Raw genomic sequence first — 21,114 nt, forward strand, 5'->3', positions numbered from 1 at the left:
CAGAACCCTAAACTTATCAAAAAGTGATCAAAGGGTTATTGTTAATCGTTGTTTTTGTTTAAAATTGAGGGATTCGTTTGAATACGAAAAGAAAAACTTGAGGGTTGAATTGATGTTTTGTGATAAGTTTATAGTTTCTGTCATCCAAAATAATACATGTTCATAATTTTCTCATCCATAAACTTACATAAGTAACAAGCCACATAGGTATGTTATGAATGTTTATTTTATGGATGTGTATGCTTCTGTTGTGTGATAAATAATTAGTTGGTAACCACTCCACTAATGAGAGGCAAAAGGTATAAAAAGTAAATTAACAAGAAGACAAGTAACTATCGGTGCAAAAATGTTAGGGATTCCAGTAAAAAGCATCTCAATAGTGAATCTCATCCCTTTATTGATGTAAGTGTAGTTCCACAAAACCTGATAATTGAACCAGAGAATGACACATCAACTATTGGGATAACTGAGATACTTTTTACTGGGATCTCTATCACTTCTGCTACCGGTGCAGGCTGAGATGGCCAATCATCCATTTTATTTGACACGTGTCGTCTTGAACTCAACAGAAAGACCTTTCCTATTTTATAGTAAGTTGCATTCAATCAAAACCTCTTTGCCCTTTCCTTTCTCCTGCCTTCCCTTCCAATCAGAGCGTTAGGTCTCTCTCTCGATCAATTCCTCTTGCTTTGTCTGGCGAGCTCAAGTTCTCCGCCAACGCGTTTGGTTTGTCCTTTATTTTTTTTTCTAATTGTAGTGTAATTTTTGTTTCGTTAAGGGTTTGATTAGGAAAATGGTGCATTTAGCGTGGTGTTACTGAATGATTGACGAAGATTAGGGTTCATTTAGGGATTCTTAAAGCTAACCAGGAATTTTTAGGTGTATTAGGTGCGATCTTCTAATTGAGTTTCATGATCGCGATAGTGGCTTTTTTTTTGGTAGTGGTATATGTAGTTTAAGATGATCCAGAATCTTATATCGGTTGTAAGTTTTTCGAACGATTGTGGTTGCAAATATCATGTATTAGCTGTGCTGGACATAAATATTTTTGTTTTAATATTTCTATGATAGTGGCCAAAATGGTGTCCCTTGGAAGTCAAAGAGATTCTGTAGGTGTTTCTAGTAAACGCATTTATCATGTTTATATTGTATTTCTCCTTGGATTTCTAGGTAGCTCTAAGATTTTAGACTTGGGTTGAGTTTGGAATTGCATATTTCACCTACTTCTGTTTGTTTTAAAGAATAATGTAAAACAAGCAACTTCCTCCTTAGTAATGTGGTTGTAAACAATTATAGATGGCCAGACTAAGCGGACAGTGTGTAAATATTGATGCAGGTGAATGCTAGACTATGAAAGTTGTATAGTTTCGCTTGGTCTATGCTAAATCATGATTTCTTTTATGGATTGCTTGAATGGCGTTAGTGAGTGTAGGAGCTTTAGTTTATTGGAAGAGATCATATTTCTGCTTCGGTAAAATGTGCTATGGATTTGGAGGGGTTCCTTTTCCTTTTTTTTGACATCAATATTTTTTAAAAATTCCCAAAAATAATAAATGATAAGTATCAATAGTTTTGAACCTAATGTTGTATTTTGTGTTGAGTAAAAAAACCAAATTCATTAAAGAAAATGGATGAAAAAACTGAATGGCTCTAAACTGTTTGATGCAAAGTGTGTAATATGTTTTTTAAAGATCGAATAGGTGAATACATGATCTAAGGATCAAAATCTTACATACTTTCTTTTCTTTTTCTTTTTTGAGATTTTTTGAAAATTATTTTATACCCAAAAAGGAGAGAAGGGAATAGGAGCCTCTCTGAATGTGTTTTTCTACTGTCCTTTTGGACCTTCTTTACTATGTTCAGTTAGCTTGTGAAGATTTTTTGTGCCCTTGAAAATAAATGAGTTTACAAGATAAGCCTTGGAATTCCAGCTAAGTGGACAATAGTTGATTCTAAAAGGTAAACGGCTCTCGTGCACAAGGCTCCCACAATGAACGGGGTCAGGGACAGGTAGGATGTACGCAGGCGTTAACCTAATTGGACAGTGGTTGATTCTGTGTTGATAACATTTAATCTCCTTGGGTGCGCCCTACTTCGTCTAATTAGCTAGTCACATCCTTCTGTTAATGAATTCCCATGAGCTTTATGAGATAGACTTTGGAATTTTAGCTAAATAGAAGAACAGATGTTCTGGTCCAGGCAAGAATTTGTCTCCAACTATCCCTTTGGACTCTCTTGACTAGGTTTAGTTATCTAGTGAGGATACCTATGCCCATGAATTTATATGGGTGTTATTTGCATGGGTCAGCTCATGCTTTGGATATAACCTTTATGCTGGTTTAGAACTTGAAGTACTCATTCATGTTATATCCTGCAGAGGAAAGGGCATGGCAACAGAGGAAAATGTTGACTTGTCAAGTTTGAAGTCTCAGCTGAGCAAAACTCATGAAGTTTGGAAACAGGAGATGGAGTGGCGCCAGTCCCAAGTTGATGTTTTACAAGCAAAGCTTATGGAGGTAAAGGCTTGTATACAGAGTTCTGAAGAAGATGCAAAGAAAGAGTTAGACCTTCTTTGGCAAAGAGTAAAAACTACTGCAACATTATTGACATACTTGCGATCAAAAGCAAGAATCATGGCTGTTCCCCATTTGGCCCAGACATCATGTGGCATCAAAGAGTTAGAAGGGGTTGGGCTTGTTGATAGAAATGGGACTCCTTTATCTGATTGGTCAAGGAATGTTGATCTTTCTTCATTTGATAGTCCTGATGAAGAAACGTGGACTAAAATTAGTAAGCTCCATGGCTCCTTGGATGAGCAGGATGGAGCTTATATTGGTGAAATACTTAAGTCTGTTCAGATGGTCACTGATGTAATGGAAGTTCTTGTTAAGAGGGTTGTAATGGCAGAATCTGAAACTGCAAATGAAAAGGAAAAAGTAATTTTAGGACAGGAAGAAATCAGAAAGAAGTCCGTACAAATTGATGGCATGTCTTTGAAATTAGATGAAATGGAAAGGTTTGCCCTGGGAACAAATAGCATTTTGAATGAAATGCGCCAGAAGGTTGAGGATTTGGTAGAAGAAACATCCAGACAGAGGCAACGAGCTGCAGAAAATGAACAGGAGCTTTGTCGGGTGAGGAGTGACTTTGAGTCATTGAAATCCTATGTAAGCAGTCTCATAAGTGTAAGGGAAACTCTCTTATCATCGGAGAAGCAATTTCAAACTATTGAGAAGCTCTGTGAACGGTCAGTATAGTTGGACATATCTAAAGTTTCAATTGAAGTTGCTTGATTACTTTAAGAGTTTAATTTCTATTGGGTGTTAGTTCCTTTTTCAACAGCGAAAAAAAAGGACTTTTAACTCTATTGGGCCTGATGCTTCTGCTCATTTTTTCTTTCCCTACTTCATATTGTTCTCCAGGTTTGTAGCTGTCTGCTTCACAGAATTTCCCTATTGCCTGATAACTCACATTTAAGTTTTAACAATATGAATTATATGATTTCAACACGGATTTCTTTTTTTTCAGTTTTTAGTTTTTAGTTCTCAAATGTCCATCCTCCTTTTTCTGAAATTGCTGTCAGAACTTGTGGTTGGTAGCTGTCGATATGTGTTTTGGTGGTGGGTGCCGTGTTCTTAGCTGCGCTGCTTATTATGCCAAGTGGATTTGATCTGGGAAATTCCTCTTCCAGTTGAATAGTCCACTGTGGCAATTAGGGATGTCAATTGGGTTGGTTTCAATTATTATACTCATTAGGGGGCCTCTTACCCCAGAATCTCATTGCATGTTTTTTTCCAGGTTCAATGTTGTTTTGTCCCTTACACGAAATACTTTTCTTTTGGAATTTTTTTTTGGTCAGTCACCTAAAAGTTGTGTTGCAGGCTAGTTGCAAAGACAACTCAATTGGAGGGTGAGAAGATGCAGAAAGAGGCAGAAGTTCAGAAGCTTATGGAAGAGAACGTGAGGTTAAGTTCTCTTCTTGATAAAAAAGAAGCCCAGCTTCTAGCTATGAATGAACAATGCAAGGTGATGGCGTTGAATGCTTCAAATATCTAACCATTGGGCGTATTGTATTCTGCCATTGTTCTGCATTGGATGGCAGCTGTTTTCTTCATACAATTTGACAGTATGCCAGAGGGCGTATGGGTAATCGGAGAATGCTGGATTCTGCCAGTCGTTTCAGATACGTTATTCGAAAATGTATTTGAAGATCTCAATCCCCATGTTTTATTTATAGTACTGTTTATGCTGTCAGGAAATTTGAACCCAGATAGCATTGATGGTTGTAATTGTGTTGTTATAATGCAGTTTCACATCTGTTTGTCGTAATGTTTTGATTCTCAAGCATAAACATTTTTTTCTCCGCAGTCTTTGATGTAGCTTCTCCATATCAGAGGACATCATCCTTTAACCATTTATAGGGTCTTGTACTTGTTCTGTGATATATTTTGATTACCCGTCCCCGGGAAACATTGGGCTTCCTTGTGATACCCAATTCCTCAGCCAGAGTAAAAAAATCTTATGAATTATGAGAAACTAGGTTGAACTTGAACCTTCTTCTAGTAGAATGTGATTAAAACATACTTCATATTGGTTAGCGTAGATTTTGTTTGCGGTAATTAGTTTCCTCACTTTTCCTGAACTCTTACATGCACCTATAATGGAAATTGACAACCTAGATGTATACCTGATTGTGTGAGCTTTCTCCACTCCCTGCCAATGACAATTATGTTAGAAAGAAAAAGCTATTCTAATCCAAAGAAAGAGAGACGGCTGATATTTCATTGAGTTCGACAGGAAAAAGCCCACGGAAGAACTCCCCCTTAACAGTTCCTGATGGCTGCATTTGATGAGCTGAATTTGTATGCTATTGAGACATCGTTGCATTGTCTTCCCAATTTGTCTCTATAGGGTGTTTTGAAGACCATGCAACATGGCCTTCACATGGTTAAATCATTTGGATTTGGTCACCATCTTCTGAAGAAGAATGCTATTTCATGATTACCTATTATGGTCTCTGCCTCTTATTGACAATGATGGCTTATCCTTTGAATAATATACATCTGTGTTTTCGTTTTCATTCACTGAACATGGGAAGTTGCCTTTAAGAGCTTACCCCCTTGTTGATAGTGTCTTAGTCAGATGAGCTATTGCTATGGGATGACTTGGAAGTAGTTCCAAGCTTCGGTGTTTGGTGATATATCTTAATAATAGGAGTTCTGTTTGCTGTCTTTTGTGCAGGTGGTTGGGTGCCATGGAATATGAAAGAAAACGAAAGGGGAGCAGGGAAGACAGATTGGCTGCCCATATGGGCTTTAAAGGTAGCTCTATTGACCTCAGAACATGGGTAGTAAGTTGTGTCATTCTTACAAAAGCATTTGAGATAACTAGTGGTGCTCCATTTTAGGAGGAATAAATGTCTGCTTATATCTCTTCTAGCATCTCTCTTGATGATTGCGTGTTAGGAATAAATTTCTTGATAGCCAACTGAAGCACCAAAAAACCCAATGTTTGGATCCTTTTCCCCCCAATTCTTCATTGCAAATGCAATGATGGGAATGAAATATAGCTGGATAATATACGACATCGTAACTTGAAACTGTGGTTCAGAGTTCAGACAATTCTACTTTGTCCATGGTTGAACAGAGGACATTTATATTCTCTTAGGAAAGTCCAATAATACAAGCCTTTGATGTTTGCTGCTTCAGTGGATGTCTGCCCTGTTTGTCTTTGACACAAAGGGTTTCACAGTGAATTTCAAGCCCAGCCAAGTTTTCTGTCTTTAAGGGGTTTTTTGTGGCCTTGTATTTGGGGGAAAGTTTGATGGTTTTGAGTGTAGATGCAGTGACTAGAGCTCAAACATTTAGCTAGAAGAATGAGCACGTTTCTTCGAGATAGAACGACAAAATTATATGGATGGATATCAGTAATTAGCTTGATTTGTGCCTTGTGGTCCATTGGTAAGAAAACTACCAGATTTCTGGTCCTTGACAGGATCCCAAATGACTAGCAGCTAGAAACCAATATCAGATTTTAGGCATTATTCATATTGGCAACTTCTTGGTGGTCCAACTGCTTTTAATGGAACAAGCTTTGGTTCTCCTTGGAAATTTTGTGATAGACAGTATGATGGGTTACTACTTACTAGTTTCCTCAACTCTCACACTTGTTTCTAAATATATTTCCCCTCATTCATTCATGGCTTTAGGGCATTGTTTAGTAGGGGATAAGGTGGGGACTAAAGGATAAACTCCTTAGGCCTGCCATCGGTCCAGCACCTATGATATATGATCCAGAGTTGACATATTTGGTTAAGTGAATGTTGTGGAAATTAAATTGTTTAGGCATATAGCAATAGTGGTAATTCCAAATCCAATTAAGGTTGAGATTTTGCTTAATGCACAGGCCAATAAAAAAAAACTTTCTGGAAATGTGTTTAGAAATGTGTCTAGTATCATACCAGAATATGATAAGATAAATCAACTTATCAACCCACCCTCGGACTATGTTTTTATTTTTGTATTTGTATCCTGTTCTTTAATTTGTTTGGAAAGACTTGACCTTAGAAATGATAGAATAGGCTGTATATGACTATGGACAAATATGGTGGAACAAGGACTTGAAAGAGAAAGAAGAATGGCCCCCATGATGTCCTAGTGAAGGGCAACAAGTTAGGGTAAATCCCCCATTGGCTTTAAGACCTCTGCAGTCTGCATGCATGCCCTTGTCCACAGTTAAACATCCCACATGTCTTTGTTCCTCTCTCTTCTTATAAATGCTTCTAGCTCCATCAATCCTTCCCCACCAGAACCACATCCAAACTATTTCTCAAGAAGAAATACTTTTAAGATATGGCCATCAAGAAGTCATCAAACAAAGGACTTCCTCAAACAGCAGCTCTGAAGCAGATTCTGAAAAGATGTTCAAGTTTCGGGAAGAAGCAAGGATACGAACAGCTTCCAGACGATGTACCGAAAGGTCACTTTGTCGTCTACGTCGGAGAGAACAGAAGCAGATACATTATCCCAATCTCTTGGTTGAATCATCCAGAGTTCCAGACTCTACTTCAAAGTGCAGAAGAGGAGTTTGGGTTTAATCCTGACATGGGTCTTACTATCCCTTGTCAAGAAGTCGTTTTTCGCTCTCTAACAGCGACGATCAGATGAAGCAAGATACCATTATATCTGACAGACTCTTTGATATTCTTCAAAACACCTCTAGTTAATTAACTAGATTTGATCATTCACCCTTAACCCCAACACCAAAAAAAGAAAAGATGGTGTTGGTTGTTTGTATAATTGTATATGTACATTGCTTTATTTTCATGGAGGTTCTTTTCCTAGCATTAGCTAGCAGCAGTGCTAGTTTGGTCCTTGGGACATAAGTGAAAGAAAAACTCTTGCTTTTGCTTGTATGCTGTAGTCTTGGACACAAACTAGTGATGCCTAAGTTGTAATGAAGAACTTTAATCAGAATTAATAATGTGTTTCCATGAATTGGTGTGAATACTACATAGACGTGCTTAATCAACTCACTCGTGCTTAACTCCGAGGGTTGGCTAAGTTGGTTCAAACTCACGAGTCTTAGGTTATAGTGAGGTACATTGATTTTCTGTAGAGAAACTTTTGAGAATACGATGTATGAGTCTAGGGATTTATTCCGTTAGGATGGGTTCAAAGGACTATGCTTGGAGAGGTTCCCACAATATTAAAAAAAAAAAAAAAAAAAACTCACTCATACTTGTACATTTGGTGCACATGCAAGTGGGGACTCATTTCTCCAGTTGATTGATGAGGAGACACCTAATTTCTTGTCTCTAATCCTTTCAATTAACAATCTTGCGTAAGCACAACTAGAAATTAAGTTGCATTATTGATAAACCGAAATTGAATTTTATTATGATTAGAAGGAAATTGAAATTTAATATTTATTTTTTGACTTCCTGTTTCTTTATATTATTCCTTCCAATTAAGTAGATGAAAATCAAACTTAATATTTATTCAATAATGGAAACTTCTTTTTTTTTTTTTTGAATAATGGAAACTTGAGGACGCCTTCCATATTATTTATAACATTTTGAAAATAAAATATTTTGCAGAACTTGGTTGTCATCAGTCAATAGAAATCTTTAGTTCTTAGAAAAATTTCTCCATCTTAATTAGAATATACCTGTAGAATAATCTCAATCCCAACTTTTTTATTGGTAGCAAAACGGGAGTGGGGGTTCGAATTTAGGTACATTAAATTCAAATATATGTCTTGACCACCTCGGTTGAGAAATTGTTGACCCCTAAATCCCTAAACCTTAAGTTCAGAGATTGTGAAGTATCATCCAACCTTCGCAATATTCTTTGGTACAAGTCTCTTTGTTTAGGGCTCGTGACATTCTCTCAAATAAGTTAAGGGTTTTGCCAAGATGATATGTAGGGAGAGACATGTTGGATCCACCAATCTTAAGGGTTCCGTACCTGTATTTGTGGGTCGACATTTAAAAGATTTCTTTACAAAAGGTTGGTTAGAAACTTATAATTGGGTCCTTTTATTTCTGTGGCTGTGGCACACAAAGGCAGTCAGTTTTGAATCTTTCACAAGTTGCCAAATTTGAGAAGAAAAATATCAAAAATGTCTCCTGCAAGTGAAGCTGTATTCTGTGCTTGAGCCTTCTTTAAGCTGCTTGTCTGGTGACATTAATATGGCTTGCTTTTTGCTTGGTTGTTCTTCACATGTTTGATTTGTACGTCCTCAATGTGAACTTGAAGAAGATTTGCTTTAATACATGAATCCTTGTTCATTTGGACTCAAATCCATGCATGCATGTGAGGAGTTTGGTAATTGCCCTCAATTACATGTCATTCTAATCTACTACTACATAAAAACAAAAGCCGTTCATACGAGTTCATGAGTTCAAATAGAGGATAGGAGATATTTTTATGAAATAAATCAATGAAAGAGAGGGTAAAAATGTATGTAGAGATACCACAGAGTGAGTAATACCTTGAACGTAAAAATTGCATCCACAATATACAAACTACTTTGATATATTTATCTAAAAATTATGTCTAGTTGCAAATTAATAGATTCGAATTTAGAAAATACACTTTTTTAAAACGCATCCATAATATACAAAGGACAATGCTAGAAACCCCCAAAATATGACCCTCAAAAGTCTTCAAATCTATGTGGCATTAAAATAATTATTGATTAAAAACACATTTGTAGAGCCCACTTCACATCCAACACTACACATTAAATGGGGTCTTTTGAGGTCACTTTTTAGGGTCTCAAGTATTATCCATATATAAATAAACTTCTTTTTTGCGAAATGGGCCGGGTTTTTGCAGCTCTTTTGAGAGAACTATGTTAAGACAGGCGCAAGCCCAAGTGCAGCTCGGTCCATCTTTTTGTACGTGGAAAAAAATATGGACCGAGCCTCACTTGGGCCTGCTCAGGCCCATGTATGAACGGCCCATCTTTGAGCAGTAGTCTTTACGTGGATGTATATTAAAGAACAATAAAAATGAGCTATTTTTACGTCTTCATTAATATGATACCGCTCGGTTGATATTCGTCGAGGTAAACAAGCGATGATTCAGCGAATCAACCTCTCTCTTCCTCATCTTCTTCTCCTCGTGTTACTTGTTTCGGTGACTGATCGAGGACTTTGTATTCGGTTACCGGATCGGGTATCGACTACCGTTAAGTACCCGTCGGACACGCCCCTCAAAACAGCGGTTTTCGCCCTAGGTAGCTTCTGGAGATCGGAGGCTGTGTTTGGTTGCTTGGACGGCGTCGTTAGGGTAACAGCCGGTTATGCCGGTGGATCCAAGTTTAATCCGGAATACAGAAGCCTTGGCGATCATGCCGAGTCCGTAAAGGTCTGCCGTGAGGCTCCTTATTTAGCTATTGGATGCGTATTTCTTTTCTTTTTTTTCTCTCCCTTCTATAATTAGTTTGTTAATTGAATTATTGATGGGATCACTTGAAATTTGTTTTATTTTGAATGCTAATTTGTTTGCATTGGTGATTATTGTACAATAGATGGTTATTAATGATTGAATGTGGAATGAGGGGTTGTGCTGGATGTATTCATGCTTCGGAAACCAGTTGATAGAAACTTTTTTGAATTGCTTGGCCTTGAAGTGGAATTTTAATGTGAAGTAGCGAATTCCTGATAAAAACTGTTCATAGATGATGTTGTTCAGTTGAAGTCAAATGCAGTTCATTCTGGTTATGCTGACGTCCTGATATCTGTTAGTGAAAAGGGATCATGTTGTTGGCTGCAGGAATAATGGTGCCTAGAGTTTATGCTGTGACTGACGGCTCTTGGATTTTTGAGAAGCTACTTTTGCATTTTTGTGACTGGATCCTCTGTTTTGTGTACTTGCATATTCTTAGTCTAGGTTATGTCCAATTGAAGAAATTTCGATTTAATGCTTAGTAGTACCTCGTTGAAGTTGAAGGTGTTATGGGTCATTGATTGAAGTGTAAGAATATAGAACAACTTTCTCAATTTTCAGATCCCATTAGATAATTCTATTTCGCTTCAGGTCCAGTCTTATGCTGATAGATAGGAAGTGATAGCTTCTAAGAAGCTTTGTCTTTCATTAGATTTAATGGCATATGCTTTCATTGTTAAGTGTACCCGCCCTACGAAGTAAAAATAGTTTATTTCTCTTGGCCAGCTTACACTGTTGGCGTTTGGTTCTTTTATCCGGAGACCTGATTTATTTGGTCATTAGTAACATCTTTGAGTTATGCCTTTTGTTATGAGTTTTTTTTTCTTAATCTGATTTCGTTATTGTAATCAATAATCAATCCCTATCTGAATGCCATGTAGGTTGAATATGATCCTCAACTAATTAGTTTCAGGAAACTTTTGGACGTTTTCTGGTCTAGTCATGATTCTAGGCAAGTCTTTGGACAAGGTCCTGATGTGGGTAATCAGTACAGGTGATTTTCTAGACGACGACCAGACACTCAGTGTCTTACCTTATGTTGGATCCTTTGCTTACCCACAAAACTATTGCATGCGATGCAGGTCAATTATTTTTACAAATGGAACTGAAGAATCTAGCCTAGCTGCTGTGAGCAAAGAGAGAGAGCAAATGAAATCCAGGAGTAACATTGTGACAACTCAGATTCTACCACTAGGAGCATTTTACACTGCAGAACCTGAACATCAGGTTTGGATTTTGTAACATCATTATTACAATTACTTTGGCACTACTACTACCACTACATATTTCTGAGTTTGTCTGCATTTGAGCTTGTTCTTGTGAAATAATTGTTAATGTTTAAGTTGCACACCTTTTTTTCTGGAATCCTGTTCTCCCAAACAGAAATTTACTTGAGGAAATTCGAATGTATTTGAACCACAGACAGCAGCTTGGATAGACTGTAACGTTACCTTTGATAGTTAACCTGTAAGTAGCTTAGAGCTATAAGATTAAAGGTAAATGTGAAAAACAAATGGCAAGAACATATAAGATTGCCATCGAAATGACTCTGAACTTTCTGAATTGCAGTATCAGATATCTCTAGTTATTGGTAAGAGAGTGTGCACATGAGCTTGGAAGAATTTATTCAGTCTCATCTCGGACAAGCAATGGATCATTAGAAGTGATGTCAATTTTTTTTTCCACAATTCTTGGTGTGATATTTGTCTTCTATATATAGTAAACATGTGTGTTATTATTCTATCTTTTTTGGTACCATTTTTTGATAGTTTGAAAACATGGGTAAGGCTTTTGATAAAGATTATGATATGGGAAAACATCCTAACCTTGTCTCATTCATTTATAATCAACTTCTTGGCTGTTTTAAACATAGAGACTGCAGTAACTATCTTCCATGAATGAATAAGCGACTTTCCATTTCTTGAAATCTGCAGAAATTTGAGCTAAAGCGGAGTTCACTTCTTCTCCAGTTGATGGGAAACTTGGCTGAAGAGGAGCTGGAGAGGTCAACACTGGCAGCAAAACTAAATGGCTATGCTGCAGATCTTTGCCCTCCTAGGATGCAAAGGCAGATTGATGCCAAGATCAATGACATTATAAAAAGAGGTTGGCCTGTTTTGAGAGAGATGTAACTTGCCTTCAGAGTGGAATTTTAGATCAAACTGGTTCTCCTTACAGGCTCCATCCATGCCATCTGCTTGTTTACTTGAGGCCTTTGATAATTTACAAGCTACGGAAAAAGAATCGCAACCCGACATTTCATTGATTCAGTTTTAGGGTTTAGATGCCCTGAATTTGCTACTGGCCTTTGTACTGTTGCAGCATAGAAAAGATCACATTCAGGGTCTTAAATAGGGACTTTTTGTACATTTATATGGAGTCTAGTATTTCATACTAAAATTTTTCTTGTTATTTTGATTTATATGATCTATTCTACTCGGAAAATGGGTAAGCTATGGGGTTTGATGCGGATATCTTGTTATCATTATATAGTTTGTTTGGGATAGATGTGAATCAACAATCTAGTACTTGGGCTAACCATCTATACACAAAGGGTTTAAACTGTAAAAAAATTTGTCATGGTGTGTTTGCAATTTTGTAGTTTTGATCTAACTTATCATGTTGATATGTGAGAAATTTTTGTGCGTGCGAACCATTAGGTTTGAGTTTATACTCATATTTAATGTCCGAAAGATAGATGAGTTTTGATTCAACCTATCATATAGACATGTGAATATGAGATAAATTTTTGTGCGTGCGGATCATTAGGTTTATGTTTAGATTAATATCGGACATTCAAAAGACATGTTTTTATGATATCGTTCAGTGGAACAATTAATGATTCGTATGGTTATTTTTACAGAATCTTGACCTCCATTGGCTCCATATGGCCTTTCCTGGACACGTGTACGTTCACGAGTGGAGACGGACTGTATGAGTATAGGAACGGCTGTAGCATACACATTTTTCACACCGCATCTAGATTCTCCAGTGAAAAAGGAGCCCTTTCCCTCTCCCAGTAATCCCTCTGTCAGCTAGCAAAGATAGAGTCCGATCGGAAGAGAAAAAAACCTTCTTCGATCTCATCAGCAGATCGAACGGCAGCGAAGTTAGCGGCATCAGAAGCAGCGAAAACAAGAGAGAGAGGAAGAGAGAGGAGCGAGAAGAAATCGAAAATGGCGTCGGCTAATCAAGTGAGGGCTTCTCACATCCTCATAAAGCACGAGGGCTCTCGCAGGAAGGCATCTTGGAAGGATCCAGAAGGCCGTGTCATCAAAAACACCACCAGAGAGAGCGCCGTCTCTCAGCTCAAAGCCTTCCGTGATGACATCGTTTCTGGCAAGGTTAAGTTCGAGGACATCGCCTCCCGATTCTCGGACTGTAGCTCTGCTAAGCGTGGCGGCGATCTTGGTTAGTTCATATTTTCCATATCCTTCTTTTCGTTGTATAATAGCTTTCTAATTTTGTTCGATGCGTGGAATCTAGATATATCAGTTGTTGATTAACGAATCTAATTGTGCTTGGTTCTCCCAGAGTTCTTGTTAGGTTTCGTGTTTGGAGATGTTTGGGATCTGATATTAGGGTTTTGTTTTCGGACTTTCATTTTAAGTTTCAGATTATTAATTTTTGATTCAAAATTTCGTATTGACTGACTTGCTTTTCCAGATATCTGATTTTTTATTCACTGTGTATCATTTTCCTCGACTGATTATTCAACTGAAGTATGAATGGATTTTATAGTTAGAAATTATCTACTGAAATTTGTAGTGCTACCGGACAGTTGTATTCATGGAGATTTTTGTATCTGTCTTTACTCACAGTTTGGCATAGCAGAGTTACAGGGAAGTTAATTTTAGATTCTTGCTGAGACAGCCATTCTCTGAACAAATATTTATAGGATTAGTGAAATTAATACCTGAATCTAGTCTGCCTATGCACTATGCACCATGTCTGTCAATACTCCATGGTTAACTTGTGGCATAAAAAGTGCCGTGATACTGCAAATTTGATTTACAGGACACTAGCTCTATCCATCAAGGATAGTGTTCTCATCTATCTTGCATGAACGATGGATTGAACATTAGTAGGCTGGTGTCATGAGATGGTAGGTGCTTGAGCTTTTTTGGCATCTCCATTTATCATTCTGTTATCGTAGATACTTTTATTACTTTGGATTGCGGGCTCTTGCCTTGAACTTATCTGGACCAGTGATTCATCCTGGGAGCTGTTGTGATTCATTTGAAGGCAACTTGATGCTTCCATTGAATTGCTTTTTTACGACAAATCAAAATTTCCTGGAGAAGTCTTCATTGGTCCAATGTAAGTGCACACGTCAGATATGCTAATATAGAAGATGTAGTATGATGCTTTCCTAGACCACAGTACTGAACCTTTAGGTATTCATTGAAGGATCATTCTACCATTGGTTAAATTGACCACAGTCCTGAATGCTATATATGTTACCAGGTGTAATGGTTTTCTTAATCTTATGTTGTTTTTAATATGCTATTCAGCTTGTTTTTCTTCTCTTTATGGAATAGTCTCAGTGTACATGGCTAGTGATTGGTTTACATCTTGCATTCTTGATATCCTTGTCTTACCATAAAACAATGTTTGATTACCCTGAGAATTTTGTTTTATTCTGATATAGATTTACTTTTTTGTCTTTCTTTTTTGTTCTCCTTGCTGTGGTCTCTGAAGTTTGTCTATGTGTTTCATACTAGTAAATCTCGGCCAGTTTTTGGTCCCCGTCTTCTTATACTGTGGCCATGTATATCTTAATATGAGTTGCCTTCGAACTCCTTTACCACTACTACATAAATCAAAATTTTGATGATGTCAATATGAACGATGTATTGGTCATAGTGCTTAGCTAAGGAAAAAAATGGTCGTAGTGTGCTGGTGACATCAACTGGTCTTAACAGAGTTGTATTCAAATAATGTTTCAGGTCCATTTGGTCGGGGACAAATGCAAAAGCCTTTCGAAGATGCTACATATGATCTGAAAGTTGGTGAGATAAGTGACATTGTGGATACTGATAGTGGCGCCCACATCATATTGAGGACTGGTTGAAGCGGAAAGGAGATGCATTCGTCTTATTTGGCAAATTTTATTTTGTGTGAAGCAAACATATTTGAGTATTGAGTCATTGATACTCTGGATAAAATGAGCCTCTAGTCATATGCTGCAGATTAATCTGGTGATAACCCTATAATGTGCAGCGGTATTGGCTCATTGATTGTGTTTGAGGCATCAAGACTGATATGATGTTTGTGCTTTATTTACATTGCTATGAAACTTATGATAATAGGACATTGTTAGTTTGTGGTTTGTGGTTTGTGGTTTGTGAATTTTTATGGATGATGCCCGTGATGGTATGACGACAGTAAATAGGACATTTTGGGCTTTTTGAGTTGAAAACCAACATACGAGTATGTTATGTAAATTGTAAAGCATAGCAGGTCTTTGGGCCGAGAAGGAAGACTGTAAGTTGTTCGAACAGAAAGCCCAATCTAGCTCTCTCGGCACACAAACGCAAAGGTATTGCAGGTTGGGCCCTTCAAAAATGTGTCCAGAAATGGGAACCAGATCCACCCACCGACAAGTACAAAAAACACGTTCTTTTTTTTTTGTCGTTGTTAACTTTCCACTACTTTCAATGCTCATTTTGTATAACGGTTGCCCTAACTTGATTTTTAGTGCTTTTATCACATCTTAAGTCCTAAACCAAACCCTAAAATAAAAAAATTAAATGAAGATTTAATGCCTCATCATAATGCATGCATCCTTAAAAGGAGCAAAAATAAAACCACTTGGGTGGTAATAAGTTGGTGAATTTTTATGGGTTCAAAGTGTATGAATTTGGGAGGTATCGACTTTGATTCTCACTATAAGCAATATCAGTGGCGTACCCGAGTTTTTGAGGGACTTCGGACAAACTTTAAAAAATGGATTCTCTTGAGAAAAATTTAGATGCTCATATATTACTTAAAGATGTGAATCTTATAGCATTTTTAGATGCAAAATCACTGATTATGTTGGTGTCATCAATTTTTTCCGCTAAATCACTCTCAATAGACAAATGACTAACTTATTTAACATATCTTATGACTACTAACTAATAGTCTAGTATTTTTTTTTCAAAAATATGGGATCGCAGGGATTTGGGGGCCCTGGATGATGGCCCGTGTCGCGTTACCCCATGGACACCACTACAAAAGCCTTGTAGACACGTGTTGAGCTTTAACCCAACTTATCATGTCGTAAGATGGAAAATTTAAGTAAACACAAACTTGACGATTCGAGTTTAAGCCCTCGTCGAATGTTCAAAAGGTAATTGTTAGTTAAAAAAATAAAATTAATTTGAATACCCTATAATATGATAATCAATACATTTACTCCTGTATATATATTGACCGGACTGAACGACTCTTACCAAGCAAAAGACGCGTCTTGTTCGGGAAAAAAATCGGGCTGTTAAATTCCACAGCTCAGCCATCGATCAAGCAGAATCAATGGCGTCCGAGAATGATACGTCTAGATCCGGATCCGCCACCACGGAGAGCAACGGCGGGGCCATTCCAGCTCAAGTGCCGGAGCCACTCAAGGTGGCTCTGATCACCGGCATAACTGGCCAGGATGGTTCTTACTTGACTGAATTCCTCCTCAACAAGGGCTACGAGGTGCACGGACTGATCCGTCGCTCCTCCAATTTCAATACTCAGCGAATCAATCACATCTACATCGACCCTCACAATACGCACAAAGCTCGCATGAAGCTTCATTATGCTGACCTCACCGACGCTTCCTCTCTTCGCCGGTGGGTCGACACTATTCGCCCAGACGAGGTCTACAATCTCGCCGCCCAGTCTCACGTCGCTGTGTCCTTCGAGATTCCCGATTACACAGCTGATGTCGTGGCCACTGGAGCCCTCCGCCTCCTCGAGGCAGTGAGATCTCACATCGCCGCCACTGGGAGGAACGATGTCCGGTATTACCAGGCCGGATCCTCCGAAATGTTCGGATCTACACCTCCTCCGCAATCCGAAACCACTCCATTTCACCCTCGATCTCCTTACGCGGCGTCCAAATGTGCCGCGCACTGGTACACGGTGAACTACCGTGAGGCCTATGGGCTGTACGCCTGCAACGGGATCTTGTTCAACCACGAATCGCCTAGGAGGGGAGAGAATTTCGTCACGAGGAAAATTACAAGGGCCGTGGGAAGGATCAAGATTGGGCTGCAGAACAAGCTGTTTCTGGGGAATTTGCAGGCGTCGAGGGATTGGGGATTCGCTGGGGATTACGTGGAGGCAATGTGGATGATGCTGCAGCAGGATAAGCCGGACGATTACGTGGTGGCGACGGAGGAGTCGCACACTGTGGAGGAGTTCCTGGAGGTGGCTTTTGGGTATGTTGGGCTGAACTGGAAGGACCATGTGGTTATCGACAAAAGGTATTTCAGGCCAGCTGAAGTGGACAATTTGAAAGGGGATTCAAGCAAGGTAAGGAAGGAGCTCGGGTGGAAGCCCAAAGTGGGATTCAAGCAGTTGGTGACGATGATGGTTGATGAAGATGTTGAGCTCGCTAAGAGGGAGAAAGTGCTTGTCGACGCGGGGTACCTGGATGCACATCAACAGCCTTGATTGACTCTGCCTTACAGAAACATAGGAGGGTATTTGATCATCGGCATTATTCTAGTTCTTGTGTTTTGTTATGAAATCTTGTGTTCTGTTGCTTCTTTCTCTGTCACCTCATTCATTTCAGTTTCAGTAAAGTTCATATTTGATCATAATCCAATGAACAATGAGAATAGTTGAAGAATAATGTTTACTATTATATATACAAGAAGTGGAGGGAAAAGAGAAGGGAAGTAAACCCAGGCCTAATTTCATTCACTAGAAGGTGTCTTTCTGTTGAGCTCTCTTTGTGTAGAAGAGGATGTGGGGGACTCGGAAACGGCAACCTGGAATGGCTTGATAGATGACCTGAGAGATTCTGGTCCCTCTGCGGCAATTCTCTTGCGCAATGCATCACAATTACTGATAACTTCGGTTAACCTCCCTTTAAGCTCGCCGATCTCCACCTGCAATCCATGAACTGCAGGCACAAGTAGCCAACTTACTTGAAGTCCACAACTTATTTGAAAAGATCAGCAATAATAGACGACTATAATTGTACCATATCATCTTCAATCCCTCTGATAATCAAAAGTGCAGCCAAAATGGTAAGGAAACTAGGATTCCAGCAGTATTATATACATTGATCTTCCATTATTTTAGGTCAAAAATGATTCAAAAGTTCATAATCCTTGGATATTCTCTTACCCAATAAAACCCATGCTGGGTAACTTTTGAACCTGGGTAATTACCTTCTGATAGATGTTGTGAAGTCGTCTTCATAGCTGAGACTGAGTAATTTAGGAGCTGATGAAGTTTAACCGCCAAAGCATCTGCAACTTCTATCTTGTTTTCTATCTCTTCCTGCAATATATTTTCATCAGATCATAGTCCAAGCAATACAGAGGAGAGCAAAATAAGTTACCAAATAATAATCCCACATCTGAATCAGGGAGAAAAAAGGCATTTTTTTTTGAAGAGAGGCCAAACTACAAAGAGGATTCAAAATCAAGCTTCTCCCCACCCGATGACAGTGCCATAAAATGAGATTTAGATTGGACAATCTGGTACGCAAGCACTAATTTACCCACAACTTGCTTGTCTAATCCTATATCCACTACAAGCACGTCATTGGCCAAAGAAAATTTTCAGCTCTTGAGCAGAGAGCAAATGAAACCAGATTTCTTGAGTACTGATATTTATCGTGGATCTCATAATCCAATTAAATTGGATGGACAATTCAGATAACAAATTTACATCCTGCCAGTAAACACCATAATAAACATCTTTCTTAGATTTCCAGATGGTGCCCAAACTATGTTGTAATGGGCTACAAGAAAGCAAAAATTAAAGTTAAATATAAGTTCTACGGACATTTTGTTCTAGATCGTAGTTCAATGTTTATGTCAGTAAGGAAGGCCTTCAATATATAAATCAGTTTAACTTGAACCTTCATCCATATCGAGATCGACATTGACAATGTTTAGACCTTGCACAAATTTATTAGGATCTACCGCAATACCAATCTATTCATGCCACCATGGTTCTTGAATCATATCTATATACTGTACTGTGTGGAGCAATGATCATTGAGGCAAACCTGTTTCTTGCTGATCTTCTGGGTCTTCTCTTCCTGCCAAGCTCGGTACATTGAAAATAGCTGAAGTAGTATCTTTGGATTCACAGTGGCTATTTTATCCACGACACAGAAAATAAGAATAATTATGCTCTCAACCAAAATATTTCAACCTCAGCAGGTGATGACAAGCATAAACAAGATAACAGATAACAGAATTTAATACAATAGTTTCACAGATGTGACCACACAAATTGGAAGAGAATTGCTTGACATCCAAAATTGTTGTTCTTATTATGAATATTTTCCATATGGGGAGAAACGGAATAAATTGAATGTATTCAGCTACAGATTCTCAAATCACAAAAACACATTGGATGCTGATAAGTACAATAAATATTTAGCCTCAGCACAACCAGTATAAGAGTTTGACACCACTGGTTCAAGTGGTAAAACTCCCTAGGGCAGGGGTTGGAATCTGTGTCCCCATTGAACAATGAAGAAAACAGAACAAGTACAAGAAGGAAGGAGGCACATCTCAATGTCCCAGCCAAATGACTGGAGGATGGACAAACTTCCCACCTATTCTAAATTCTTTATGCTCAAAACAACTAGAGAGGCACTTAACTCATCCATGAGCCAAACCAAAAATAATTTTCCTGAAGTCACATGCCCGTATATTTACATCCTTTTGTTTACAAATCTCGGATGGAACTCTAATCTTTTACTGAATGTCTTTGAAATGGCATTTTCTAAAAATGGATTTTGTTATGGGTAGGGGATTTGCACCAAAGTACTAATAAAATCTTCAGTTTCCTTTTAAATTTGATCCGTCCAAGGAAAAATCATGACCTAGGACATTCTAGCATATTTATGGGGATAATACCAGCCACAAAAAAAAAAAAAACAAAAGCATCCCTTGTTGAAGAAATTACTGGGCATGATCATTCTGACACGATTCACATGCATTCTTAACGTTATATATTGAAGTTATGAGCTTCCAAATCCTGGAAAGAGGAAAATTCTCAAAAGTTTTTTCCCATCACAACCTGCATTCAGAGAATATCCATCAATACCTAAATCTTTCAAAGTCATTTGCCCACTCTAGAATGCTGGTTGAATCATGATAATTTGTTTTATTGAGGTTTTCTCTATAGCTACATTTGGACATTTCTACAAAATTTCAATGCCACAACACCGAATCAGAAGCAAACTCCCCATCCAACCCAAAATAACGTTCTCACAGGAAGTAGATACAAACAGCTAATTGAACAACTATAGCAAGGAAGCTTACCAGGAGCAGAAGAAGCAGATGGTTTCCTCACCAGAATATCAGTCAAACTGCCCTCTGCGGGTGGTGAAGTTAATATAGGCGTTGTCTACAATTAAACATCAAATTTCCCAGTAAAAAAACATGATAACCCTGTAAATGCAAAAGCCCTTGATTCATAGAAATGCATATTTGAGCATTCCAACACCAAAAGCCCTAGAATCCATTTCCCAAGGAACAACAATAATGCATTAACCTTACCATTTTCAGGGATTTGAGCCTTTCTAAGATCGGGTCAACCACTTCCATTCGCTCGGAGACGGTGGTGATTTCATCAGCGAGTGCCTTCACGTTAATAAATAGTGAAATTAAACAAGGATGAAATTTCGCAGAATCAAGGAAAGTTTCGTGCATTTTGAGGACTGTAACTAGCTACCTGTGAGCTCGATAGAATGGATTCCGAAGCGCCCATTCGGTATTTTTTGATTTTGGTTATGAGCTCAACAAACTCTGACTATCATTGCTACAGAGAGAGTCTGCAACCGTTCTCTGGCCTCTGCTAGTCCACTGCCCCACAGAAGAACGCCCGGCAGGCGCGTGCAATGTAAGCAGGAGAAGTCGGATTTCGTGGGCTCAGTCGAGCCCAGATACTGATGGGCCTGCCAGGCCTAACTGAATCTTATAAAGGATAA

At 38.4% G+C, this 21,114-nt stretch overlaps 6 protein-coding genes across 8 annotated transcripts; 5 read left to right on the forward strand and 1 right to left on the reverse strand.

Annotated features, from left to right (window-relative positions):
- Positions 1-573: 573 nt before the first annotated feature.
- On the forward strand, positions 574-4,329 carry LOC120015115. 3 transcript variants are annotated; one of them, XM_038867339.1, is made up of 3 exons: positions 574-726; positions 2,378-3,247; positions 3,882-4,329. In XM_038867339.1, the coding sequence occupies exons 2-3, from the start codon at positions 2,388-2,390 to the stop codon at positions 4,054-4,056; spliced, it is 1,035 nt and encodes a 344-aa protein (XP_038723267.1). In that variant the 5' UTR covers positions 574-726; positions 2,378-2,387; the 3' UTR covers positions 4,057-4,329. The 3 variants fall into 3 exon arrangements, with proteins under 3 accessions (XP_038723267.1, XP_038723270.1, XP_038723269.1); XM_038867342.1 differs by having other exon boundaries at positions 590-661; XM_038867341.1 differs by having other exon boundaries at positions 626-707.
- Positions 4,330-4,510: 181 nt separating this feature from the next.
- Positions 4,511-7,602, forward strand: LOC120015116 (auxin-responsive protein SAUR50-like). Its single transcript, XM_038867343.1, has 2 exons — positions 4,511-5,321; positions 6,809-7,602. Exon 2 carries the CDS (start codon positions 6,852-6,854, stop codon positions 7,164-7,166), a length of 315 nt encoding a protein of 104 aa, XP_038723271.1. The 5' UTR covers positions 4,511-5,321; positions 6,809-6,851; the 3' UTR covers positions 7,167-7,602.
- Positions 7,603-9,536: 1,934 nt separating this feature from the next.
- Positions 9,537-12,494, forward strand: LOC120015184 (peptide methionine sulfoxide reductase A5). The gene is made up of 4 exons (XM_038867431.1): positions 9,537-9,875; positions 10,838-10,950; positions 11,039-11,183; positions 11,891-12,494. The coding sequence occupies exons 1-4, from the start codon at positions 9,585-9,587 to the stop codon at positions 12,086-12,088; spliced, it is 747 nt and encodes a 248-aa protein (XP_038723359.1). The 5' UTR covers positions 9,537-9,584; the 3' UTR covers positions 12,089-12,494.
- Positions 12,495-12,936: 442 nt separating this feature from the next.
- LOC120015185 (peptidyl-prolyl cis-trans isomerase Pin1) lies at positions 12,937-15,295 on the forward strand. The gene is made up of 2 exons (XM_038867432.1): positions 12,937-13,367; positions 14,906-15,295. The coding sequence occupies exons 1-2, from the start codon at positions 13,133-13,135 to the stop codon at positions 15,028-15,030; spliced, it is 360 nt and encodes a 119-aa protein (XP_038723360.1). The 5' UTR covers positions 12,937-13,132; the 3' UTR covers positions 15,031-15,295.
- Positions 15,296-16,414: 1,119 nt separating this feature from the next.
- LOC120015296 (GDP-mannose 4,6 dehydratase 1-like) lies at positions 16,415-17,748 on the forward strand. The gene has a single exon (XM_038867653.1). It carries the CDS (start codon positions 16,473-16,475, stop codon positions 17,601-17,603), a length of 1,131 nt encoding a protein of 376 aa, XP_038723581.1. The 5' UTR covers positions 16,415-16,472; the 3' UTR covers positions 17,604-17,748.
- LOC120015297 lies at positions 17,742-21,066 on the reverse strand. Its single transcript, XM_038867654.1, has 6 exons — positions 20,859-21,066; positions 20,684-20,767; positions 20,447-20,531; positions 19,177-19,265; positions 18,329-18,440; positions 17,742-18,057 (listed from the first exon to the last, which is right to left on the reverse strand). Exons 1-6 carry the CDS (start codon positions 20,892-20,894, stop codon positions 17,849-17,851), a joined length of 615 nt encoding a protein of 204 aa, XP_038723582.1. The 5' UTR covers positions 20,895-21,066; the 3' UTR covers positions 17,742-17,848.
- Positions 21,067-21,114: the final 48 nt, after the last annotated feature.

Source organism: Tripterygium wilfordii, chromosome 14 (assembly GCF_013401445.1).
Source record: "Tripterygium wilfordii isolate XIE 37 chromosome 14, ASM1340144v1, whole genome shotgun sequence".
NCBI lineage: Eukaryota > Viridiplantae > Streptophyta > Magnoliopsida > Celastrales > Celastraceae > Tripterygium > Tripterygium wilfordii.